Source organism: Amia ocellicauda, chromosome 7 (genome assembly GCF_036373705.1).
Source record: "Amia ocellicauda isolate fAmiCal2 chromosome 7, fAmiCal2.hap1, whole genome shotgun sequence".
Lineage (NCBI taxonomy): Eukaryota > Metazoa > Chordata > Actinopteri > Amiiformes > Amiidae > Amia > Amia ocellicauda.
In genome coordinates, this window is record NC_089856.1 from 41,052,370 (window position 1) to 41,077,062 (window position 24,693).

Sequence of the window (24,693 nt, forward strand, 5' to 3'; positions counted from 1 at the left end):
AAAATGAAAGAGAGGTAGAAATGTATCACAATCTTTCTTATGACAAAAAAACGAGTCCTTTAAACAAGCACTTTTTAAATGGACTTTGATTGCTCTGCCTGTAGACTAATCATCTACAAAGAGCAAATTGAGATATTGTTAATTACAGTCCTGAAAACAAAGTAATTGTCTTAATAAATTATCAAAATAAATACAAATGAATAGTAATAAAAGTAAAGCTACTAACATGCTTCTAGTTCTGGTCATTTCCTGTGTGGTATTTACCAAAATATACATTAACCAAGCCGGGCATCACTGTCTAATTATTACTTTGACTGTGCTGTTTGTTTTAAACATAACAAATGTTAACCTGTATTTTGTCTGCAACCCAGTATTCGGCTGCATCCCCGTACTGAGGAAAGCATTGGCATAAATCACATCCACAGAGATTCATATACAATAAAGGGGAACTTAGCCACTGAGGAAGTACAACATTAATTTAAAAACCCAAACCAAATACACTCATATAGAAATTGATACATGCTAGGAGAACTAGTGTCACAATACAGCTCCAAGAAACAACAGCAAAATCAGTCCACCATGCCATAATGCCTTGTCAGTTAAGCTTACTGGCCAAGTGTTGTTTCTTTGCTCTTGTTGTTGTTGTTGTTGTTGTTGCTTGCAGTTAAACTTGTCTTTGACTTAAATGAGGTCATGCTAGCAAAATAATAATAATAATAATAATAATAATAATAATAATAATAATAATAATAATAATAATAATAATGAATAGGAGAAGTTTATTTCAAACATATTACAGGTACACTAGTTCTGTATTTGATATAACCTTAGTTATATAGGTACCTATATATCTCAACTCTCAGAAGATGTGTCCAGCTTTAAATTTGCACTGGATTCTAAATTCTAGAATGCAACCACGGTCTGAAAGAGGGAGTGTGGAGAGGTTTGTATGAATAGTTATTTTCTTCTTCTTCTTCTTCTGCAGAGTCGGCACACTTGATTAGTCTACCGAACTACCCCTCCATTTCCAGCACAGCAGTTTTACTGCAGTAAATAACCAGTGCTATCTCTAAAATCGAATGGAATGCTACCCAGTGGACTGAGACTATACATTCAGAGCTGTCTTGGTTCTAATGAAAATTGAAAAGTTAAAAGTCACAATATTTCCTGGAGATGATATCTCAAATGAGAGGAAATCAGATAAACCTACATTTGAATCGCCAAGATCCTTTTGATAACTTTACAGTGTGTTAACCTAGTACCACATACACTCACCTAAAGGATTATTAGGAACACCATACTAATACTGTGTTTGACCCCCTTTCGCCTTCAGAACTGCCTTAATTCTACGTGGCATTGATTCAACAAGGTGCTGAAAGCATTCTTTAGAAATGTTGGCCCATATTGATAGGATAGCATCTTGCAGTTGATGGAGATTTGTGGGATGCACATCCAGGGCACGAAGCTCCCGTTCCACCACATCCCAAAGATGCTCTATTGGGTTGAGATCTGGTGACAAGGTTGTACGTGTTGTGGCTTCACAAATGCTTTGCTGCATACCTCGGTTGTAACGAGTGGTTATTTCAGTCAAAGTTGCTCTTCTATCAGCTTGAATCAGTCGGCCCATTCTCCTCTGACCTCTAGCATCAACAAGGCATTTTCGCCCACAGGACTGCCGCATACTGGATGTTTTTCCCTTTTCACACCATTCTTTGTAAACCCTAGAAATGGTTGTGCGTGAAAATCCCAGTAACTGAGCAGATTGTGAAATACTCAGACCGGCCCGTCTGGCACCAACAACCATGCCACGCTCAAAATTGCTTAAATCACCTTTCTTTCCCATTCAGACATTCAGTTTGGAGTTCAGGAGATTGTCTTGACCAGGACCACACCCCTAAATGCATTGAAGGAACTGCCATGTGATTGGTTGGTTAGATAATTGCATTAATGAGAAATTGAACAGGTGTTCCTAATAATCCTTTAGGTGAGTGTAAGTGTTGCAGATAAACATTTACACAACCCTATTTTAACTTGGTTCTTTCAACCACAATCGATGTTCAACAAACCCAAAAAATGTAAAGTGTAGTCTCATGAACAATATTTATTCAACTAAACAAATCTCACTGTATTATTGTTTCAAAAGGGTATGAATACTTTTGACTGCAGCTGTTTGTGTGTCACAGTTGTTGTTTTTTATTATTATTACACAGTTATTACACTATTATTATTTTTTAAATGTTCTTTTATAAAGCATTTTCTTCTGGTAACCATAAAATAAGACAGTTGACAGTGGAACAATTTATAAAATCTGAATAACCAAAATGCACCTCAACACCCTCCGAATACACAGACCTCGTTCGGTGATTCGCACTCGTTCACAGAGTGGAAATTGGTAATTGGCCCTCCAAGCATCAACGTTTGGGCACCCCTGGTCTGCACTATGGGCACAGGGGCTTTTGACTCTGAACAAGAGATGGGGACATTGGTGGTTCATGTGAGCTGGGTCCTCAGATCACTAGGAGATGTGCAGACAACAACTGCACAATTCTGTGGTTTGGTGAGAGGTGTATTTTAGTTCACAGGCTGCTTACTGCCAGGCAGTAGTGTGGAGGAGTGGGCAGGGTGCTGGACTCCTGAGCAGAGTGGCACGGGGTCCATCTCAGGTGGGGGACGCTGTTGTTGTACCCTGGAGCAAGATACCATTCCTCAATCGCTCCAGTACAACTCGACTGTATACATGGGTCATTGTATGTAAATATAAGTCATATTTGTCTACAGTTGCTTAAATACAGTGTTACAAAAACACCATCCATTAAGAGAGAATACAACGCTGTAAGCATAAACAATGCCGCAAACCAGAATAAGGAAACAGTCATTTGTTTTGGATCAAGAATGAATTTAGTATTTTACTCATTCACCATGATTAATTAAGTTTTAAACTATACCTTATAAGTTATTACAAAAAGACATTCCAATTTAGCTTGAAGGTGGTATGTACTCTATGGCAGGGTGGAAGGGAAGTAAAAAGAAACAAAACAACATAACTATTCCTATATGGGCCACTAAATGTAAAACAGCGCACACTGTGTTTCTTCATAGATTTAACTTAAATCTTTTTTTCCAGATGTAGCAAATGCTTAAGCTGTTTTTTCCACATTTATAAATATTTTGTTTTTTTTAAATAAACACTTAAATTAATGCTAAATATAGTTTTTTTAAATACATATTTATCGTTTGATTAAATAATTTGCAAAATCCTAAATTTGGGATTTGCAAACTAAACATTTAACTTTGAAATAAATATCTAGTCAAAATATAAATGTTAAATGTAAATGTTAAAAATCGATCACACCCGCATATTGGATTTATAATAAATAACACACAGTCCTGTGATAACACACTGTGATAGTGGCCGGGTCATGCCTGTAACCAAATCCATTGTGGGATACTTGTGTATAAAACACTCAATATAGGAAAGATCGTGAAATTCAGGCCAAGTTTAATTTAGAATGCCTCATATGATATGCATTTATGAAGTTTCAACATGTTTTTAATTTTCCCAAAGTTAATTTCATAACAGAAAAACTGAGCTTTGTGAGCAGCTGGTCAGGGAGAGGCGGCTCAACCGCAGCAATGGAGTCGCCACCAGGAGTGTCTGCAGGGATCTCGTCCTCTAAGGAGACTCCAACCTGCTGTCTTTCTTCTACTGTCTCTCCACACATGTAGACCGATGAGCACCCTTCCTCTGGGGCATTTGATCCCTGCAGCCACTGCCCTGATGACTTCCCTTAGATTTTATATTCTGGCTGGAGGACAGAGCCAAGGAATTCTGTCTCATCCTCTTCAGAAGTGCATGACACCATGGGAGCTTGACAGATTAGGGGACGCACTGAGACAGGAGATTGGTTTGAATGGTGGAGCTCTTCCCAGCCCATCTCCAATGGGTCCCTGGCATGGTGCAGACAGCCTCGAGCATTAAAGTGCACAACTGTGAATGCAAAACAAGGGTGATTTATATTGGCCTTCAAAGATCACAGTATATTATAACAACCAGAGGTTAACAAAGCAAAGTGCCCAGTGTCTTACCTGTAGCCATACTGTGTTGTTGGACCTGGAAGGAGAAGCCAATGGGGTTGGAAAGCAGCCTGATCTGAAAACAAAGAGTGTGATAATGCACCATTAGCATGCAAGTCTGAACCTCTCAGTCCAGTCAAACTGTAAGAGAGATCAGGATACATGAGGAGGAGGTACTAAAGGGACTAGCAGAATCAAAAACAAACAAATCACCTGGGCCAGATGGGATATTTCCAACAGTACTTAAAGAAATGAGGCAAATTAATTATAGGCCGCTAAATACAATATTCTAATTGACACTTAGAACAGGGGATGTAGAGGCGCATCTTAATGAAAATAATTTCCTTGGAGATAGTCCACATGGGTTTAAACGAGGCAGATCATGTCTTACTAATTTATTCGAGTTTTTTGATCATGCAACTGCAGCTGTAGATCACGTGAAAGCATATGATATGATATACTTAGATTTTCAAAAAGCTTTTGACACCAAAGACTGATCCTCAAAATGGAAACTGTAGGCATTTAGGGCAATGTAAGTAGATGGATTATGAACTGGTTGATGTATAGGAAACAGAGGGTGTCGATTAGAGGAGTCGCTTCTAACTGGAGTGAGGTTGTTAGTGGAGTTCCACAGGGATCAGTACTACGGCCTGTGCTGTTTCTAATCTATATTAATGATCTGGACTCTGGGATAGTTAACAAACTGGTCAAATTTGCAGATGATACTGAAATAGGCAGCTCAGGCTATTCAAAGGGACTTAGATAACATTCAGTTGTGGGCCGACACCTGGCAGATGAAATTCAATGTGGACAAGTGCAAGGTATTACATGCAGGTAACAACAATGTCCACTATAATTACACTATGGGAGGAATAGAACTAGATGAAGTAACGCATGAGAAAGATCTAGGAGTCTATGTGGACTCCTCACTTTCTCCATCCAAACAATGTGGGGAAGCAATAAAAAAGGCAAACAGGATGTTAGGGTATATTGTCAAAAGTGTAGAATTGAGAACAAGGGCAGTAATGTTCAGACTGTACAATGCACTAGTTAGAGCTCATCTGGATACTGTGGACAGTTCTGGGCTCCACACTTCAAGAAAGATATCGCAGCTCTAGAGGCAGTTCAGAGGAGAGCAACCAGACTTATTCCAGATCTGAAGGGAATGTCCTACTGAGAGACTGAGGAACTGAACCTTTTCACCCTGGAACAGAGGAGACTACGTGGGGACTTGATCCAAGTCTTCAAAATCATGAAAGTCATCGACCACATCAAACCAGAGGAGCTTTTCCAGATCAGCAGGGACACATGGACCCGGGGACACAAATGGAAATTGGGCTTCAAGGCATTCAAGACAGAAAACAGGAGACACTTCTTCACACAGAGAGTTGTCACAATCTGAACAAACTCCCCAGTGATGTGGCTGAAGCAGCAATTTGGAAACATTCAAAAATAGACTGGATAGGATTCTTGGATCACTTAGTTATTAATGGACACTGAAGAACCACATTTCTTTCCCTGTGTGTCTGTGTAAACAAGGTCACTGTCTCACGGTCTTACTGTGCTACGGTACTGTGCTATAGTTCAACCCTGATACCTAGAAGAACAGGGTCTAATAAGAACCAGATTTCTCCAGCAATTTGGGCTTGATACATCCAGCAAGCCCCCCTTATATTAAACATTACATATGCCTTAATTCTCCCTGGTTTAGCCATAAATAGGTTTTCCTAACGAGTTGTCAGGCAGAGACTGAATTTCCACTCATCACAGGACAGACATGTGGGCCGTGTTATCTTTCTCTCCTGTCTGGTCTGCATAAAAGTGCCTTTATTTTGTAACTTTTCTAAGACTGTTCTTGAGATCGCCTCTCGAACCTCTTCCGAGTAGCTGCTTGTAATAAAATCCTTTTGGTTTCAAATGCATCTCTCTCTGGATTTCTTCAACTCTTCAGACACCAAACGAGAACGATGGGTCGAACGGCCACTGTGTCACTTTGGTGATGTCATTACAGCAACTGTTTGATTTGTTGTAACCATGGGGATCTATCAGAATGTTGACAGGTCAAAAAGTATATAGAGTGAAATGTGACGATGGATGATCATTCAAAAACCTTCAGAGATGTAATAGCCTTCCAAATTGTATAAAACAACTGTCATCAACTTGTTATAACAAGCAGAATGTTACAGGTTACATTAAAATGAGTTCTCATCAGGCTGGCTGAAATTAAATTGAATTTGTGCTATAGGTCTACAGGAAATCTAAACATAGGTTGGTGCATTTTCTCAGAATAGATAGTTAATAATAATAGTTATAGCATTCTCTGTTGAACGTTTCCTATCATCGAAAAGTCTTATTTGCGCAAATGAGAGTGTAAGTTAACAGCTCTGTAAAAGGAGCACACAACACAGACACCGTACTGCTCATTTTACCTCGGTAAACACAGCACCAACACTGCAGAGGGAAGGTTGCCCTCTGCCTGCAGCTTTGCAAAAATACATCTGAATATGCATGTATGCATTTACGTAATTTCTCTTTAATTTCTCCTGCACTGTAAAACAAATAAAATCTTAGCAAGTTTAGTTTGGTTATTTAATGCAAATAATTTATACTGTCCATCCATCCTTACTTGGCAGACACAGGGTTACACACCACACACCACACATAACACACCACATTCACACACCTACACCAATTCAGAGTAGCCAATGAACCTAAGCAGCCTGTCTTTGGGATGTGGGAGGAAACTGGAGCACCTGACGAAGACCCACACAGCCACAGGGAGAACATGCAAACGCCACACAGGTAGAATTAACAATTCAAATTTAATAGAAATAGCAATGAAACAGAACTAGCAACTTGGAATATAACAACATGCATGATATTATTAGCTATTTCTGAATGTTCTTTACTCAAGGGGCACAACCCCTGCTAGTGGATATCTAGTTCTGAGAGGCCAACACATTGAGATTATTACACCTAAATTGAGTGAAATTGCAGTTTTAGGTGCTTAGCATTTTTCAAAGCAGGACATTTTGTCTAACTTTCCCAAAAAATCATATTAACATTATTATCTTATTCCACCGGCAGATATTTATATAGAATAATGCTGCAATCAATTGCATTTTTTGTATTGTCCTGTTGTGATGTTAAATCTGTGTATGTTAAAATGAAATTGCAGATCAATTAATATGGATTCACAGTTTTCTCCATCATTATTACAATGTCATACTATTGCATTGGTTTCCTTAGAGCTGTTAATGGAAAAAGAAAGTACAATTTCACAGGGCACAGATATTAACATAGGGAAAGCTTTATTTCATAGATGGGAGATTATATTACCCTCAGCCTCAAATGGTAAACTCAGTAAGGAATCTGCAGAGAATTACCAAGATCAAATAAAAACAATTTGTAATTAAGCATTTATTTATTTAATTAGTTATGCATTGGTAACCTTTCATTCTCCTTTCTTTTTAGAATCAAGCAGGGGCTGATTTACCAAACACAACTCTGAACATGAGATAGATTTATTTTTACATGAATATATTTATCTATATCTATTGCACACACAACCTGAACGAACAGATCTTGAAACGTGTTTTCCTTGTCCCACAAAAAGGTTGCTGTGCAACTCAGATTAGGTTTCTTCAGTGAACTCCTATAGTGCTTCTGTCCATTAGATGAGATGTAAACCTAAGGTCCTATTGTGCGATTTTGCTACAGAAACAGTTGTTCATGCACAGTGCGCCCTCCTGTCTATTCAGATAACAGCCCACCCACCCAGCCAGCCCTTCTTTAATTCTGTTGAGCTTACATTTTTTTCTGTTACACAACATTTCTCCTGTCTTAATCATGTTTGTGACTTTCCTTCTCAATAACATCACTGTGCCTTCCTCTAAGACAAAGAATGAGTAAATTGGTAATTCTGGGGGTAATGAAATACACCTGCCATACCCTCCCCACCCCACATCTCATCTCTCTGCACTAATCTTGCTTTTTTTGTTGTTGTTGTTGCCACTGGCTTTACCACCTATAGATTCTTTAGGTTTCTTTTTTTACACGTATATGCATTTGTTTATCCAGTGATTACTTATGTCTCCAGTCTACAGCATATGAGATTTGTATGTGGCACAGCCAAGTTGAGATAATTAAGACTCCATCCAACCACAGGGGTGTGTGTGATGAGACTGCAGACGTCCTCAGCCAAACCAGACATAGCCGGTATTGGGATGGGATTGGGATGGGTTAGATAGAGTATGTATGTATCTGAGCATGGATTATAACCGTGGCAAACACACTTGTGCCACGCGAGACAATGCAACGGCCGAAAGCGTTTAAAAAGAAATAAATCAGAGGAAATGTCAGGATAAAAAAAGCAAGAAATCCAAGGACAAACCCTAAACGCACAAATCACAACCCGGCGGCTCCGCGGAGCAGCATCTGAGGAACGGTAAGAGATGCAGACATGTAGCTTGTGTTGACATCAGTGGACAGGACTACTGACAGAGGTATATACATGTATATATCATAATTAGCAATATGCCTGATATTAGTATCTATAGTTAATTAAGGTAGTAATTTATTGTGATCATATTGCACCTTAATAGGTATTTATTTTGAATGCATTTAATGTGTTTAGCTCCGCAAACTGCGATGTTATACTTTTATTACAGAGGTAACCAGCGGTCACATATACATTGTTTTGCAGTTTAAAGAGCATTAAAAACGTTGCATTGAAACGTCGTTATTTTTCTTTTATGCTTTTGGGTTTAGATGTGTACGCCTTTTAATACGAGTTTTATTATGAATATTATTACAGTAAGTAGGCTATGTAATATTTCATAATACTAATATGTTGCAGGGTCCAAGGTGGTCTTGCGTTTTACGGTGAATAAAACACTTGATCATAAATTATGATTATTAGTAGTAGTAGCCGGTGAAAAAGTAGTAGTTTACACAACTAAAACAAATAATAATAATCATGAAATGAAGCCTATAATAGATCTATGTTTTGATAAGGAAGTTCAAAGGGAATTCAAATAAATAAGTAAAAAATAATCTTTCCCTAAACAAAACATGAGACAAAACTTTGATTTCTAAGGCATATGTTGAAATATGTTACTGTTTTCATAATGAATGTGTTACATTTAGATAAATTACCTGTTTATTGGTAGAACTACATGGTGTTTCTATTAGTAATTGTATTGATCCAGACAGTGGATCAAAGCAGAAGTACTGTTCTTATGAAAGAAAGTTTGCAGTGATTGAGTCCAAAGAAAATCGTCAAGAGCAAAATGATTTATATTGACCACATTTCAATTGGTTTTATTAAGGTTGTGATTGATAAATAAAATACTATTTGTTATCATTATTTACGGTATTTGCTAAAGTGCAGGTATTACTTTTGTATTATTATGATTCACTATAATGCATCTTAGAGGAAGGAAAAGCATTTTTATTGGTTTAGATACCAGATACATTTTTTTTAATAAGTTCAAAAGCATCTTCCCACTTAAATTGACAATTGGCTCCATATCTACAAGCTAGAATACTGATCCTTCTGGTTCAGTCAAATCAGCCAACAGTACCAAGGTGTAGATATCATTGGCAGCAATCAAGCTTTTGGGGAGTCTGCCCTTATTCAGATCTGACTGTATAGCAAGACTGGTCAAAAGACGGCAAGAATTTGTGCTCCCTGGCTAAGATCTGTAGTAATCCTTTGGATGTATTCCTAGAGGGCCAGTATGGCACAGGACAGATTCTTGACCTTGGTTCATTTTCAACAGGGAATTTTTCTACACTGTCACTGTCTCCTCTGCCAGTCACTGAAAGACTATGTGAGGACACTGTCAGGCCAGTCAGGGGAAAGGGGAAGTCATCCAGTCGGCGTCTGAAATTAAATGGAACAGTCATATGCCTTTGTCGGGGCCTAAGATCAAGATATTACATAAGCCACAAAGAGAACATGGGAATGAATCAAATGAACCAGAAATGTGTGCTTGTTTGGTTAAAGTGAAATATGCTGGGGGGGAAAATGTGTTGTGATTCATTTAATAGTTCATTAATTAAAACAATTACAAAATATAAAGTCAGTCCACCATTGTCAGTGTGCCTCAAGAGTTAATAATGAGTGAACTAGTTCTACTGGCATGAAAGGAAGGGATGTGCTGGTAGTTTCTTGTGTGCTAATGTGTGCTGTTGTTCAGATTGGTTCAGAGTGGTCCACCGCAAAATGGCAACTAATGAGGGTGACATGGACTTGAAGGCAGAAAGGGGTGCTGGAGAGCCAGAGTCTGAGGTGAAATCTCACCCGGATATCGACGGTGGCTGGGCGTGGATGATCGTGATGGCTTCCTTCATCACCCACGTGCTGATCATGGGCTCGCACATGGCCCTGGGAGTCCTCTATGTGGAATGGCTGGAGGAGTTTAAAGAGAGTCGGGGACTTACGGCCTGGGTAGGGTCCCTCACCATTGGCATAACCCTGATTGTGGGTACGTACCTCTCGCTGCTCCTCTTCCTAATGACGCAAGGTAGTGCTTATGTTGGATTTTAGAAACGTGCGCTTTTATGATAGCAGTCATTATGTAATGGATTTGGAAATAGGACTGTCTCAACTTGCAGTTAAATAACATTTCGATTTACCACAGACATCTATCAACAAACAACAGAAAGCCAGGCTACATCCAAAGAAATCCACTTTTTTACCTTCCAGTTTGTAAAATTTGAGATAAAATCAACACTTCTTCAACAATAATAATAACAAAATTAAATCGTCTGAATACAATTAACGTTTGTATTTTTCTGTTTATTTTGTCACAGGGCCTATTATTGGACTTTTTGTAAGCACGTTTGGTTGCCGTAAGACAACAATAATAGGAGGTCTGGTGACTGCTCTGGGTTGGATTTTGAGCGCTTACGCCACAAACGTGTACTATCTTTTTATGTCATTCGGTCTGATAGCTGGTGAGACATTTTTATACGTCTAAATCACTACATTCTGCACACTATGGGCCTCCCACAGCACTCAGCTCAGCTTCTCGCTCTGTATTTGTTATTGCATAATTCACTAACAGGCTTCTTTTCAATACTGTATCCACCACATGAACGTTGGCTTCTCTTCAGTTTACTGTGGTTTTAATTCTACAAGACTATAGAAAAAAAAAAAGTATGAAGTAATGGACAAATCCTTGAAATATTAGCATTTTTGCCCCCTTGTTAATAGGGCCACACTCTCTGTCTTTACTCTTCTGTTCACCCAACTGGAAGAGTTCTCTAAGCCGAATCAATGTTAACAATATATAATTGATCAGTAATGGTTAATTAATATTTGTTTTAATTTAAAATAATTTGATGTTTCAGATCTAGAATGTGCATACTTTTGGCTGCAACTGTATATTACAGTAAATTGCCCTCATTTGTTTTCCATTTGGATCTATAATTACCTGGGCATGGACAGGATTGTACACACTTGGGATCTTTGACCTACTGAGTTATGGACTGATAGCTTTCAGGCCAGTTTGTCTGCCGTGTATATTTCATTTTTATTTGTTCCTGGTGAAGCATCATGCTGTCCTGAAATCTCCCAGTCATACAATATGCCCCACGTGCGTTTTGGGAACCACAGTACTAAGGGTGGTCATACATTCAAAAGACAAAACTACCATTTCCAATTGTAACACTTTAACTTCAGTTCCATATTTGTTATTGGCAGGAACTGGCTTGTAACAAGTCCCAGATTGCCTTTATATACCTTATGACTAACACACACTTTTTCATTTGAAAAAAAAACCAACCTATAAACTACTAAATACTGAACTATAAATGACATTTGAGTATGTTGCATGAAAAACTGAAGAAAAATAATAGTTTGCTGTGGGAAATGGGGTGGTTGAATGGGTGTATTGAGCACGCTTTAATAAGGCCTTGTCAATTCTGCTTTCTTCTCCTGTCAGGTATAGGTAGTGGGATGGCGTATCTACCCGCAGTGGTCATGGTGGGCTGTTACTTTCAGAAGAGGAGGGCACTGGCACAAGGTCTGAGTACCACAGGGACAGGGTTTGGCACTTTTTTAATGACGCTCCTGCTGAAGTACCTCTGCACTGAGTACGGCTGGAGAAACACCATGCTTATTCACGGGGCCGTCAACCTTAACCTGTGTGTGTGTGGAGCCCTCATGAGGCCACCTCCCTCCTGTACCAGCACCAAGGTAGCTCTGCATCCCATCGAGCCAGGTGGCCAACGAACAGAGAGCCTCAAAAGCGAGCCATCAGGGCACAGCATTGACGTCCACTGGCCAAAGCAGCAAGGGTCAGTCGAAGAGGAGGAAGTCATGAGTCTCTCCCAGGAAGATGCTGGTGACCAGGAATGCGAAAACAAGGACAATGTCACGCTGGAGGTCATCTTCAAAGAGAAGTACCCACTGCGCCTGGTCAAGGCACTCAGTCGCATGACCAACACCATGAAAACGGGCTTCTGGAAGTGGTATTCCAGCTACATCGGAGATGGATCCCTCTTCTCGAACAAAGTGTTCATCTGCTTAGTTTTGTGTGCCTTGTTTGCGTACTGCAGCTTCATCATTCCTTTCATACACCTGCCCGAGATCGTCAAACTGTATGGCTTCGAGGAGGAGAATGACAGGATTCCCCTGACGTCCATCATAGCCATCGTTCATATTTTTGGAAAGATCTTTCTGGGCTTGGCCAGCGACCTCCCTTTCATCAGTGCTTGGAATGTGTATGTCATAGCCAATCTGGCAATGTGCTTTTGTGTGTTTGTTCTGCCTTTGATGCACACTTTTGCTGGCTTGGCAGTGGTGTGTGCCTTCTTGGGGTTCTCCAGCGGCTATTTTTCAGTGCTGCCTGTGGTGATTGAAGATTTAGTTGGGCTGAATCACCTTGCCAATGCGTACGGTGTCATAATCTGTGCAAATGGCATCTCGGCTTTGTTGGGACCACCTGTCGCAGGTAACTACACCTCTTTTGTTGTTTTCTTGCCTGCATGGATTTTGGGAATAGCATATTCCGCTTCCCTAAGCATGTATGCAAAGGATAAAGAACAGGATCACCTTTTGTGCCTTGTGTTCAAACAGGCATTTCCTCAAATGATATCTTCAATATGCATACCATTTTAGAAAATATTAATGTGTAAGTTTTAGAACAATCTATAAATGAAATCAGAATAAATTGTAAGTGGGAAGTATGCAGCAAAGAAAAAATACCGTGTCAAGTTAACAATCTGACCTGCAATTATTAGTCATTTTCTGCTATACTGAATTTGCTTTGGTTTTATTTTTAGTTGTAATAGTTTGCGTAATGACAGTATCTAGATTATTCTAATTTACTACGTCGTTTCTTGCTGTTTTACAGCAGTTTTTCTTCATTAAAAAATGAATAAATTATAGTTCAGAACAAAACTGTTGAATAATTGTTTCTGCCTTTCCTAACCACCTGTCAGTAACTAGTGTGATTAAAAAATATAGTAAAACCAATCATCCAGTCAGTTTTGGTTGACCACTTGGTATGGTCTATTTTCTTGGAAAATGGCAGTTTATGCATCCAAGTATTTCCTCTGCTTTCACTTTTTTTTTTTTTTACTGAGCGCAAGAAGTACACTAGATGACACAGATACTGAATCATATTTTATTTTTAATGCAGCAAAACGGAAAAAGGAACAAAGGAAAATAAAAAGAGTAAATGGTTTAAGAAAAAACATTTTCTGAGGCGTATTTCCAGTCACACAAAAATAGCCATTAAAACTGTTAACATATTCTCTTATACACACACACTTTAAGTGGAACTACATAAAAACTCAAGCCAACAAGAAAATGTGCTGAAATCTATTGATGGTCTGAAATGCACTCTCTTCTCAGGCTGGATGTACGATGTTTTCGAGAACTATGACTACTCTTTCTACCTCTGCGGCGTGCTCTACATGGCTGGGATTGGCTGCTTACTGTTAAAGCCCTGTCTTCAAGACCAGAACCACAGCGAAAAGAAAAACAGTCTCACCAGCAAAGCTTGAAATGCTCATGGTGATGCTTCAGGTTTGAGGTTTACTCTCATCCCATATGTTTGTAATGTATTGACCATTGTGTGTTACAATAAACATACTTCAACAAGACATGGTGAGAAGATTACCCGAAGTCCTGCAAGGCAATGCAGCAGACCTCAACAGTTAAGAGACAGGAATTGTGCAGGTTCAATTTAAAAACGGACAATTGTGCCCATAACCACTTGCACTTAAAAGCCCAGGTCCTTATTGCAGGAAGATACAAAGCAAGGTAAAAATGGCCATTGAAAACATGAGACTGCTGGGCTGCAAATGTTAATGCTTTGAGACAGCTGGTGCAATGCAGTGAAATGTAGTTGTTCTGTGTAGAGCACTTAAATTAGGACTAGACCCATACTGATTTGCTCAGAAATCTCTTCCTTTTTTGTTTCTTTCCTGTAAAAATGTATCTAAGGACTTTATATCAAGCATTTTATAAGTCATAAAGATATGGCTTGCTGTTCACTGATAAATAGTTGCTGTGTCATTAAATATCTCACAAGATGGTTTAGTGTTGTGGTGCACGTAAGCCCATTAAACATAAGTGGATCTAGTTAAGATAGGAAGGATATGCACATCAAGACAGTTAATCCAGGTATATTTTTGTTTGTTTTGATTAATTATAGCCAGTATCTTCAATATTTTGAATTATTTTCTGTTAATTCACATTTGAATGTATATTTCACTTAAATTAATTTTGTATATTAATAATGGAATGTGGAACATATATTTTTTAAGAATGTAGATTATGCAGAGAGACAATAGCAGCATAGTGTTTTTCAGCAGACACTTGTATGCTAAAGCTCATATGGTGCTGGGGAATTTTTAATATACACTTTAAAGCACAAACATTATACAGGGCTCGAGCTGTTATACTATTGAAACAAATAAAACTCAAAGCAACTATGTGAGAGTGCTGTCTTATTTTAAATCTGTTCGCATTAGATGTATGAGCTTGATTCAAAATGAAGCTTTTATCTGCATGATTGCTTTTGAAATGTGCCAATAAAGAACAATAACACATACACAATATAAAAAAGTTTAATAGCATTTTTAAAAATCTGTATTGAGAAATGACAGTGGCTACTAATTAAAGGAGGATTGAACAGAAAATAAGGCTGAGATAAGGTTTGTGCATCGTACTATAACTATAAGTGTAGGCACCCATTTGAGGCACTGTTAATAGTATCTTTATAAAGAAAACAAAACTTACACACAATGTTATGCAAGAACATGAAATAGTGCATAGGTAAAATGCATCCACGAATAACGAAATATGGCAGTTCTGTCATTGTGTGAAACTCATTGAAAAGTTAATACTGTGTGAATTCTTTCCCTAAAACAAACACATCTTCATTAACGACCTATTTGTACCGCATTCATAGACATTTTTGAAGACAAAATTAATCACAGCTACTAAAACATTCAGCTTACGGTCTTTTGAAAATGTAACTGCATTGTAAAAGTTCGATTCTTCAGAAGAGTCGTTTTTCGTCATTCTTTGAATTTATTCTTAAAGAGATGCGATGACACATACACTGCAAACCTCAGAACAGATACACATATATAACGCAGAACTCAGATCATGTACGATTGCATGAATATGGGATTGGGTGGCCAAGTTAGTTTGAACAGCTTACCAGTAGATTGAAAGTGGTTGGAGATAGAGAAGATAAGGTAAACATTGCAATACTTTCACATCCCAAATTTATTTCACGGAACAGAACATGTCGAAACTGTAAAATGTTAATTTTGTCATGGTAAAAAAAAAAAAAAAACTGATTTACGTTTATGGTTTGAGACAAGAATACAGCTCATATAAGGTTAATGTAGTCAGATTCGTTCCTCGGGTGCATTGTCATGATCCTGCATTAGCCTTTTTCTACTGATGTGCATCTGAAGCTGCAGTTTGTTGCAGAAGAAAATCTCCTTCCAGCCCCTCTCTTTGGCCAAAGACCTCATCTCTGGAGTAACTGTGTCACAGTGCCTCTCCACGATCTGCTCCCAAACCTCCTCTGAGTTACACAGCTGCATCAGACACACACACACACACACACACACAAAGAAAAGCAGAAAAGATCACATTGCACCATATGTATGTGTCCTGCTATCCATGTATTGGTTTTCTACAAGCAGAAAAGGGAAATGAATAGTGCTGAGTGTTTTTATTAATTCAGTACTAACCAAACCTCCAGGAAGCTGATATTCCAAAACCCTCTTTCTATTGGTTAGGCTGTTTTGTCTGTTTTATGACAGTAAAAACCAAACCGAATCAGCACAGGAATCTGGATGGTAGAGTATCTGCCATCCACAGATAAGACTGTCTACTGGTGGAATACTGTACTCAAAGGCAACTTCGAATTGTGGTGAAAACACTGTGACCTAGTTTCTATTAAAAACTGACAGAATGGATTAGAACTGGTCTGGAGAATGCGAGGCCTAAAGCAAGCTGGAGACTGATGGAATGAACTGCCACGACGATTCAGACTGAACCTCAGATTCTTTGATCGTTCTGCATGAAACCATACTTTCGGGGGGTGAAAAAGACAATTATTTTGCAATATTCTGATAACCGTGATTATATATAATAGTTCACCACACACTGAAGGCCTAAGGATTGGCATTCCATCTGGGTGTTTTCTCATATGACCAGTTCTTTTGTTTCAATTTGATTCTACATTTCTGTACAAGTTCTGCTCAGGTGAATGAAATGCAAACCTGATAGGGGTCCTTTACGTCTCATGGGGAGTTTGGATTCTCAGATTGTGACAGCACACAAGGCACGCATGGCCGGGCTATTAAATTGAGCGTGTCCGCTGGTTTACAACCTATGGTGGGCTTAAGGTGGAAATTTAAATGGCCATTAAGCACAAAAATGGTTGTGTGGCTGGGGAAGGCTCATTACTGAAGTGTACGCAGCTCATCTCATTTGGGGTTTCCATGGTGACCTAGTTTAACCCCATCTGGCTCTGTGTCTCAGCGGCAGCTCCAGAGACACCACCCGTCCTTAGCCTCGCGGGTTCTTGGCAAGTAGCCCAATACAGCATGGCTGTGGTGGGTCTTTGTATGTCTCTTTACTGTGTCGCATTTGTACTCCTTGTAAGGATCGATTTCTAATGCACAGCTGGTGACAATGGCAAGGAATATGAAAGCCACATGAAAATGAAATGGCATTGACTTAATTGATCACAAACCTACACTGAAACACTTTATTAACTTTCCCGAATGAAACAAAGACTGTAAAGAAGACATAAAAGGATGACTGATTATCATTACGATGTTTGCAATTAATGTCACTGAAATGCAACAAAGTCCTGTCACAGATATAAGGTTTATTTCATGTATGGGGAAATAATTTAATTAACTAAAATCATTGCTAACAAAACACAAATTGAAACACCCACTGTATTTCAGTGAAAGGGATGTTTTTACATTAGGGACAATTTCTCTGAAGTGGAAATAATGTGCACTACTTAAATACATACAATGCAATAAAGTGCAGGAGCAAATACAGCTGAAATGCTGCAGTTTCTAAGCTGCACGTCACCGAGCTGGTGGATGTTTTTCTCATTACAATTTGAAGACAAGTGCTCCCTCTGCTGAAGCATTACTGATGTTATCACTGCTGTGCTGAACTCACCAGCAGGGCCCTTATAGCAAACAGCACAATGAATTCCTGCTTTGTGTATTTTCACAAGACGATCCCCTTTGCTCATGCGTTGTTTAGTACAAACTCAATTTCAAGAATCTGTTATGTAAACATATCTTAAAAATCTTTCAGGGTGAATAGATTATACACAGAATACACTCCAACTGGTTCCTGAACAGCTCACCTTTTTAAATTTCTGTGATGTCTGGGCAAGCCGTGCCACGTCTTCCAGGTCCAAGAATGAAATGACCCGAAGAAGCAATGGCTCAGAGAGACGGTCCAAGTAGTCAAAGTGACCCTGACACAGATTTCTTGTGTACACCAGAATTTTGACACCAAACACTGTGGATACCTGAACTGAAAAACACACACACACGCATACACACACACATGCACCCCAAAATAAGTATAAAATAAACTGCTCACAAAGTACATTACTTTACTTACAATACTTAGGCTACATTAAAAAACACAACAACACAAACAACAGCCAAGTAAATGCTAATGAATTAATATAATTAAAAATAGAAGTGGAATTCAAATGTAATGCATTATCTTTGGCTGTAACAGCAGTGAATTGAGGGAATTTCCCTTGAAGTGGTCTTTCCTACATTCGGGTAGAAACACAAAGTTCGTACTTATTTTATTACCCCAAAACTCCTTGAAAACAATGTCAACAACAGTAAACCCCAAAATACAACCCAGCATACAGCATGTTCTGAGTGCACATATTTTGTAAGATATTTTTACCCTGAAGACTGGAATCATCTACAAAATCTTGGTGCGATTCTTTAAGTTCCCCCGGCACTGTGTTCCGAAATTCACTTCGGAGAGAGATTTTCCACCACCTCCAGATCACCTACAGCAGGAGAAAGGAAGACAGGCTTAACTGGAAACGATCTAAAACTGATGGACACAGCAAGCACAAACACATAACACTAATATACCTTGTACAGTATAACACTAAAAGCATTTGCCCATTTGTTTATAGCTAATTATACTTTATGTGAACCAAACAGTATCCTTTATGACATCAAGTGGAGGCAATCGGCCCCAAAATAACCACATCAGCATTAAAAGGCATACTTTTGTGTATTTTAGATTCGTAATTGTATAGTAATAAACATTAAAAACGGGGTCTGCAATGGAATTACCTTCATGTAAATTGAAGCGTTTCCCACATATATAATGGCAACATTCAAAACAAGGTGAAATAGAAACGAATCAATAAATACAGTTTGCCTTTATAGCCTCCCTGTTCATATCCTTTATAAAGTAAGAGGTGACTGTGACCTCTCATTAGCATTTGCCCAGGTTTTGGTTGCCATAGACACATGCTACTTTTCAGTGGCTTTCACATGCTATTACAGTTAAAGGGGATTCCAGCTTGAACAAAGGCTGTCTACTGCTGTCTGGAGTCTCTTCTGTTGATAGTTAACCCTTAAATGATGACATTAAACATTTCCCAGTTCATATTATTGACCCAACTGTTAATGAGTGACACAGTTTTATATATAGATCAAATACTTGCCATTTGCCGATGTAACTCAGAAACTGCTTTAGGGCATGCATAGAATACTGAAATTGACATGCACAATATACACAATCTATAAAACATTTAGTCTACTAAAAACCACGTGCACACTTAAAATATCTGCAATCTGAAACTGAGTTTAACATTTTTCTTCTGTATTATTTATCATTGCACTAGCCTACATGTTCACTTCAACTTTTTTTAATAGGTTTACATTTTTATAGCAGGAATTTGGAAATTATGACTATAAGTCTTATAAAATTGTGAAATAAAAAACAAACATTCTCATAAAAATATAAGTTACATCTGCATGTTCCTTCCTTTTTTTCAATAACATAGCATTCTGTTACCGTTCTACTAAATGATATCTCTTTTCTAGTATTCACTGTTGGAAATACTTAACATATTGTGACAACCATCAAGTAACAGCAGTGTTTCCCAACCTTTTTCAAGCTTAAGTAACACCTACTTAATATATTTTTGTTTGACACACTGATTGCTTCTGCTAGCCCATACCATTATATATTTAAAGTAAAACTTCATTTTAATGAGAAACACAAGCTTGTTCTGAAGTACAGAGTTTTGCAAGTCTGGTAGGCAGTATTTATTTAATGATTTAAATTGTCTATTTTCTAAAATTCAGTTGCACACACGAACATAGAAAATTTGGTAGTATCAATGGTGTATAGAGTACATTCTCTTCTTTCAACACTGTAATGCAGTATCACAGTTCAGAAAAATATTATTGAATATTATTTAGGTGCTAGGCTAATTATTTGCTGTATCTATGAAATTAAGATTTTGATATTTAAGAACAAATTAACAAAATCAAATTTAAAATAAAACCCAAATTATTAAGAATTCCCAACCTGTCTTTTCTATGGATACAGATGATATATGAATGGTCTTATAGTTTCATTTTGGTTGTTTAGGGAGCATTATTTAGAGTTATTTAGCTAAATTTATGGTTCAATTAGGGTGACATTAATTTGCCCAAAGCTAGGTTTAGGGTTCGAGTCCCCAGTAAACTTAGGCTTTTGTTAAGGTTAGGATAGCATTTCTATTGCATTTAATTGGGTATAGATTGGTACGGGCCTAGCTTTAAATGTTAGTACTGGATAAGATTTGGCTGCAGGCTGCTACAGATAGCCTACTGATGTAATACAATTGTGTAATGTGTCAAGGCTCTCCATTTGGCCCTGCAATGCAGTATTATTGTTCAGAATAAAGAAATCAATCATCATTAAGGTGTTAGGTTAATCATTTTTCATCCCGTTACGATGTGGGGATTTCAATGTTTAAGATAGTAATCTATTCATCGTTTAAGATAAGTGATCTATTGTTGTAATACAATAAGGCACACTAGCTTTTTTCAATGCTGTCTGTGACAAATGTAAGATACATAAATGTGAGGTTTATTCTTATTTGTTTATTTTATTTTTCTTATGTGTGATTTTTAATAACTCTATGGCACACCAATGCATGCCAGAAGATACACCAATATGCCAGGACACTGGTTGGGTAACACTCAGGGGTGGACTGGGACCAAAAATCGGCCCTGGACTTGGGTCCCAGTAAGGTGCGGTCCAGGGGGCTCGGCGTTGGTGATGTGTGATCGACTAAACTAAAAAATGGACTGGCCCAGAATTGCTGCGTGTTCCGACCTCTGAGTGAATTTAATATAAAGATCTCCTAATACATAATACAAGCACATTTTAAGATTATTTATAAACTGAAATACAATTTGCCCCATCTTAACTGCAAATCCATCTTGGCTCTATCACTAAATCCGTTGCCTCTATTAAACCCAATTGATCAATCAAATAGAGGCCTTAAAGTTTAGATCTTAGTCAAATATGCTGTATTTTTGTGTAAACGTCATACAACTTTTTGTGTTGTGATAATATTAAATAAAAAGCAATCACTTCTGCTTTGTTAGCCTACTCGTTGTTGTTTGTAGACTTTAGGTTAGGTAGAGGCCATGGCTACACTTCAAAAAGGCACACAATACAACTTAGGTGAATATTGTATTATAAGTACTCATAAGTACGCACACTGAATCCAATTAATTAGTAATTAATCATTTTAAGGATACTTTTAGACACAGTGGCTCGCCGTTAATTTTATCAACATCATGACTTATTTTTCTATATATAAATAAAATGAGAAAACGCAAAATCACCCTATGCTCCTTCTATGCATTATTTAGCATGAGTTATCATATATCACTTACTTTAGTCTTTGTCACAAGCAACTGGAAGAAGTCTTTGGAGGGCGCAGGGCCCTGGCCACTGATTTCAAAAACGGGCTCCTCCAGCAGCGCCGCCATTTTGGGACGCTTTGCAGTTACCATGACAGCGGACGGGACAACGGACTACTCTTTCCACAATAATAAAATAAAATAATTATAAATAGCGGGCACGGTTTTACGGGGAAACGTCACACCGTTTGTGAATGTAGGAATAATCTAAATGTATCCCACAACCGAGGTATAAAAAATACACAAAAAGCAAATAATCGGGTAAACAGTTGTTAAGATTATAGGGTCATGACCCCGCGGAGCGGTATTTTTTCCGAAATTCGAGCGTGGATTACCAAGACAAAAATTAATACAGTCGGGGATTAACATCAACGATATCCGTTTTTCTTGATATATCGTGTAACAATAAACTATGACGTGGCATAAAAATGGCAATCCGACACATTTCGCTCCTCAAGTGTAAAGTAGTTCCTGGCGGAAGGGGGGGACGGGGACGGCTGCGCGGAGGTATACTGCAGTGGCAGGTCCCTCAGCTGATGTGAAGGTAAGAGCTGAGAGAGTGGAGCAGCTGCACTGTCTGTAACAACAACTACAACACTGGAACAAATAGGTAATCATAGCATCTGTAAGGGCTTCGCGACTATTTGTGCCGTAATTGGAGGGGGGTCGTGTGGAGACGAGGAGACTGTAATACGGGGATGATGATGATGATGATGATGATGGGGAGGTGGGGGGGGGGTGCAGTTTTGCGAAAAATATGGATTCCGATTGTCATCTCTCGAAGCCTGTTCCTGCTTTCCTGTGTTTTTTTTGTGATGCAAGCAGTGAAAAGAGGGTTCAGAGGCCATTTCGTTGTGGATCTGTGTTGGCATTAAACAGCCGTCCAGTTCCCTTTGTACGTGGGGAAAGCAAATGAAGGTTCGTGATGCAGTAGGTGTGGGGGGGGGACGGGACAAAGCTTCGGATTTGTGATGTCTGAACATAATAAATATTAACGTGTCACGTTTAGTTTATTTATTTATTTATTTATTTATTATTCAGTGTGTGTGTGTGTCTAGGCAGCCCTTCTACCGACTTCTCCGTCATAACATCGCGATACAAAATGGATCTTTTTGCATTGTAACACAATGTCACCTCATATGGTCTAAACATATTTGTTTACGTAGCTACTTCTCTCGGGGAAAAACGCGTATGTTACAGCTGCTGTCTTCACGACGATTCAACGCAAAAACGGAGCTTTCTTAGAAAAAAACAAAACAAGGATGTATATCGGATAGTTATGCTGGTTACACACATTGCTTACACAACGACTCCGATTTAATTAATACACCCCTGTGCTTTCGTGTGGATCTGATCACGAAACCGTATTGCAACATACGTATACAGGCCGTTACGCTGTAGGTACGTTTTATTATCCGTTTATTTATATTTGTCGTTAGGATATTTATATATTTGACGTCATATATTATTTTACTGTATATTCACGATGTTAATCTCCCCCGAGAGCGCTTCCCTACCAGCGAAGCAGCCGCTCTAAGTCTAGTTACCGAACCGGAACCAGAAGCGGGTTTTGCCCGTATCTGCTCACTCGAGACCGGGGCTTGTGCCTAATCAACCAGGCCGCACATCCGAGACCCAGGAAATCTAAAACTGGTACGTAGGTTGTACGGATGATCAAAGATACATGAGTGCTGGAAAGTTTGTGATCAAAAGCTATGTTCATTTTTTATTTATTAGCTCTGACATCGTTTTAATGCATTGGCAAAATAAACAAAGATGAGGAAGGATCAGGCCTACGAAGGGCCTTAATAATGATGTCGTATTTGAAGGTTGATTATTTTTAACGAAATAATTGTATTTTCCCAACATATACAAATTTACGTTTGTGTATATATATATTTTACTTGTTGATTTAATTACGCCGTAGTCTGCACTGGAATAATTGCCTCGGCTTAAAGTAAAAGCATTACCAGATTACTGTAGGGTTTGTTGAATTTGAGCTACGATAACCATTTTGTCATGAGTGATGAGAAGTAATGCATTTTGTAGATCAAACTGTTTTTTCGTTGTCGACTCTGTCCATTTTATTAGATTTTGTAAGGAGCCAAGGCCCACAGCCAAAACTCAATTTTGACGTCCAAATGATGCTTTGTTTACGTTTTGGTCTATTGTACATACATGTTCACACGACCTTCCATGTAGTAATGGTAGACACTCCGAATTGACGTGGTAAAATTCTCCGGTGTCAAACTGGTTTAGATAGTAAGACTTTTTTTATTAGTTATATATTTGTTTTCATGTAAAAATACTATATGTGAACTTTGAAAATAGATTAAAATGTTGCTAGTGAAGAAGGGGGGTGGGGGTGGGGGGGTCTTCGTGTATTTCTATTAAAATCAGCGCACATGAATAGATTTTCTGTACGTTTATGAATCTCTTAAACAGCACTGCGATCAAGCACATTTAAGTCTGTTGCTGGAGCACAGGGCCTATTATGTTTTTTGTTTGTTGTTAAAGAAACCATCTCTACAGCAGGCAAAGGAAGACTGCTTCTTTCTGGCCCAGCAGAAGTATGGAAACATGTCTCAGTACAGTACGTGGTCACTCCTGAACAGCATTTCAAGCCTGGTGATGAGGAATACTTTCAGACTTGTGAATTTCTCTTAATGTTCTCTTAGCAAGTTTCAGGGTGGTGTGGTGGGCCACAACATAGAGCATCCTACCTCTGCTCATTTAGGTTGGTCTAAAGGCAGCTGCCTCGGATTAATGCAACCTGTCTTTGTTTAAAATAAAGCCTGCAAATACCCTGCCTTGTCTTTTAACACACGATTTGAATTGGCAATTGCTACATAGGGTTGAATGATCTAAGGAAGGTTGTTGTCTCTGTCAGAACAGGCACACCTGCATCAGCTATACACATCAAAAGAGTACTAAAAAACTACATTTACAAAATGTATGGCAGCTCACTGTAGTATTGCAGTACTACATTCTAATTGTTTTAAATGCTGAAGAGCAAAAAATACTGATTAACAGATAGTCTGCTGGTGCCTATTGCAAAACTGCTTTGCATACTTTGTGACTGCTTGGGGAAAAAAAGAAAAAAAACGAAGGTGCCTTTGCTCAGTACTC

General features: G+C 38.5%; 3 protein-coding genes across 9 annotated transcripts in view; 2 read left to right on the forward strand and 1 right to left on the reverse strand.

Moving 5' to 3' along the window:
• Positions 1-8,295: 8,295 nt before the first annotated feature.
• LOC136753498 (monocarboxylate transporter 14) lies at positions 8,296-15,021 on the forward strand. The gene is made up of 5 exons (XM_066709658.1): positions 8,296-8,521; positions 10,278-10,565; positions 10,894-11,037; positions 12,027-13,037; positions 13,943-15,021. The coding sequence occupies exons 2-5, from the start codon at positions 10,304-10,306 to the stop codon at positions 14,092-14,094; spliced, it is 1,569 nt and encodes a 522-aa protein (XP_066565755.1). The 5' UTR covers positions 8,296-8,521; positions 10,278-10,303; the 3' UTR covers positions 14,095-15,021.
• Positions 15,022-15,146: 125 nt separating this feature from the next.
• On the reverse strand, positions 15,147-21,689 carry LOC136753499 (F-box only protein 36). The gene is made up of 4 exons (XM_066709659.1): positions 21,538-21,689; positions 18,521-18,629; positions 17,955-18,127; positions 15,147-16,149 (listed from the first exon to the last, which is right to left on the reverse strand). The coding sequence occupies exons 1-4, from the start codon at positions 21,655-21,657 to the stop codon at positions 15,955-15,957; spliced, it is 597 nt and encodes a 198-aa protein (XP_066565756.1). The 5' UTR covers positions 21,658-21,689; the 3' UTR covers positions 15,147-15,954.
• A 394-nt stretch (positions 21,690-22,083) lies between these two features.
• The window catches only part of trip12 (thyroid hormone receptor interactor 12), a 28,571-nt gene continuing 25,961 nt past the window's right edge, over positions 22,084-24,693 (forward strand). For 4 of the 7 annotated variants that reach the window (XM_066709649.1, XM_066709654.1, XM_066709656.1 and 1 more), the window contains exon 1: positions 22,084-22,174. The gene's annotated coding sequence lies outside the window, so the exon portion shown is untranslated. Of the gene's footprint in view, positions 22,175-22,353; positions 22,483-22,664; positions 23,218-24,693 lie in introns of those variants that run through there. The other 3 variants (XM_066709652.1, XM_066709653.1, XM_066709650.1) reach the window with 3 other exon arrangements.

Excerpts from the sequence above, each read along its gene's own strand:
- LOC136753499 (XM_066709659.1), bottom strand. The coding sequence starts at position 21,657 with ATGGTAACTGCAAAGCGTCCCAAAATGGCGGCGCTGCTGGAGGAGCCC. Across the intron at positions 18,630-21,537 it reads TGCTTGTGACAAAGACTAAA|GTGATCTGGAGGTGGTGGAA; the intron begins GTAAGTGATATA and ends CTCCTGCTGTAG. Across the intron at positions 18,128-18,520 it reads AGATGATTCCAGTCTTCAGG|TTCAGGTATCCACAGTGTTT; the intron begins GTAAAAATATCT and ends TGTGTTTTTCAG.
- LOC136753498 (XM_066709658.1), top strand. The coding sequence starts at position 10,304 with ATGGCAACTAATGAGGGTGACATGGACTTGAAGGCAGAAAGGGGTGCT. Across the intron at positions 10,566-10,893 it reads TGGCATAACCCTGATTGTGG|GGCCTATTATTGGACTTTTT; the intron begins GTACGTACCTCT and ends ATTTTGTCACAG. Across the intron at positions 11,038-12,026 it reads GTCATTCGGTCTGATAGCTG|GTATAGGTAGTGGGATGGCG; the intron begins GTGAGACATTTT and ends TTCTCCTGTCAG.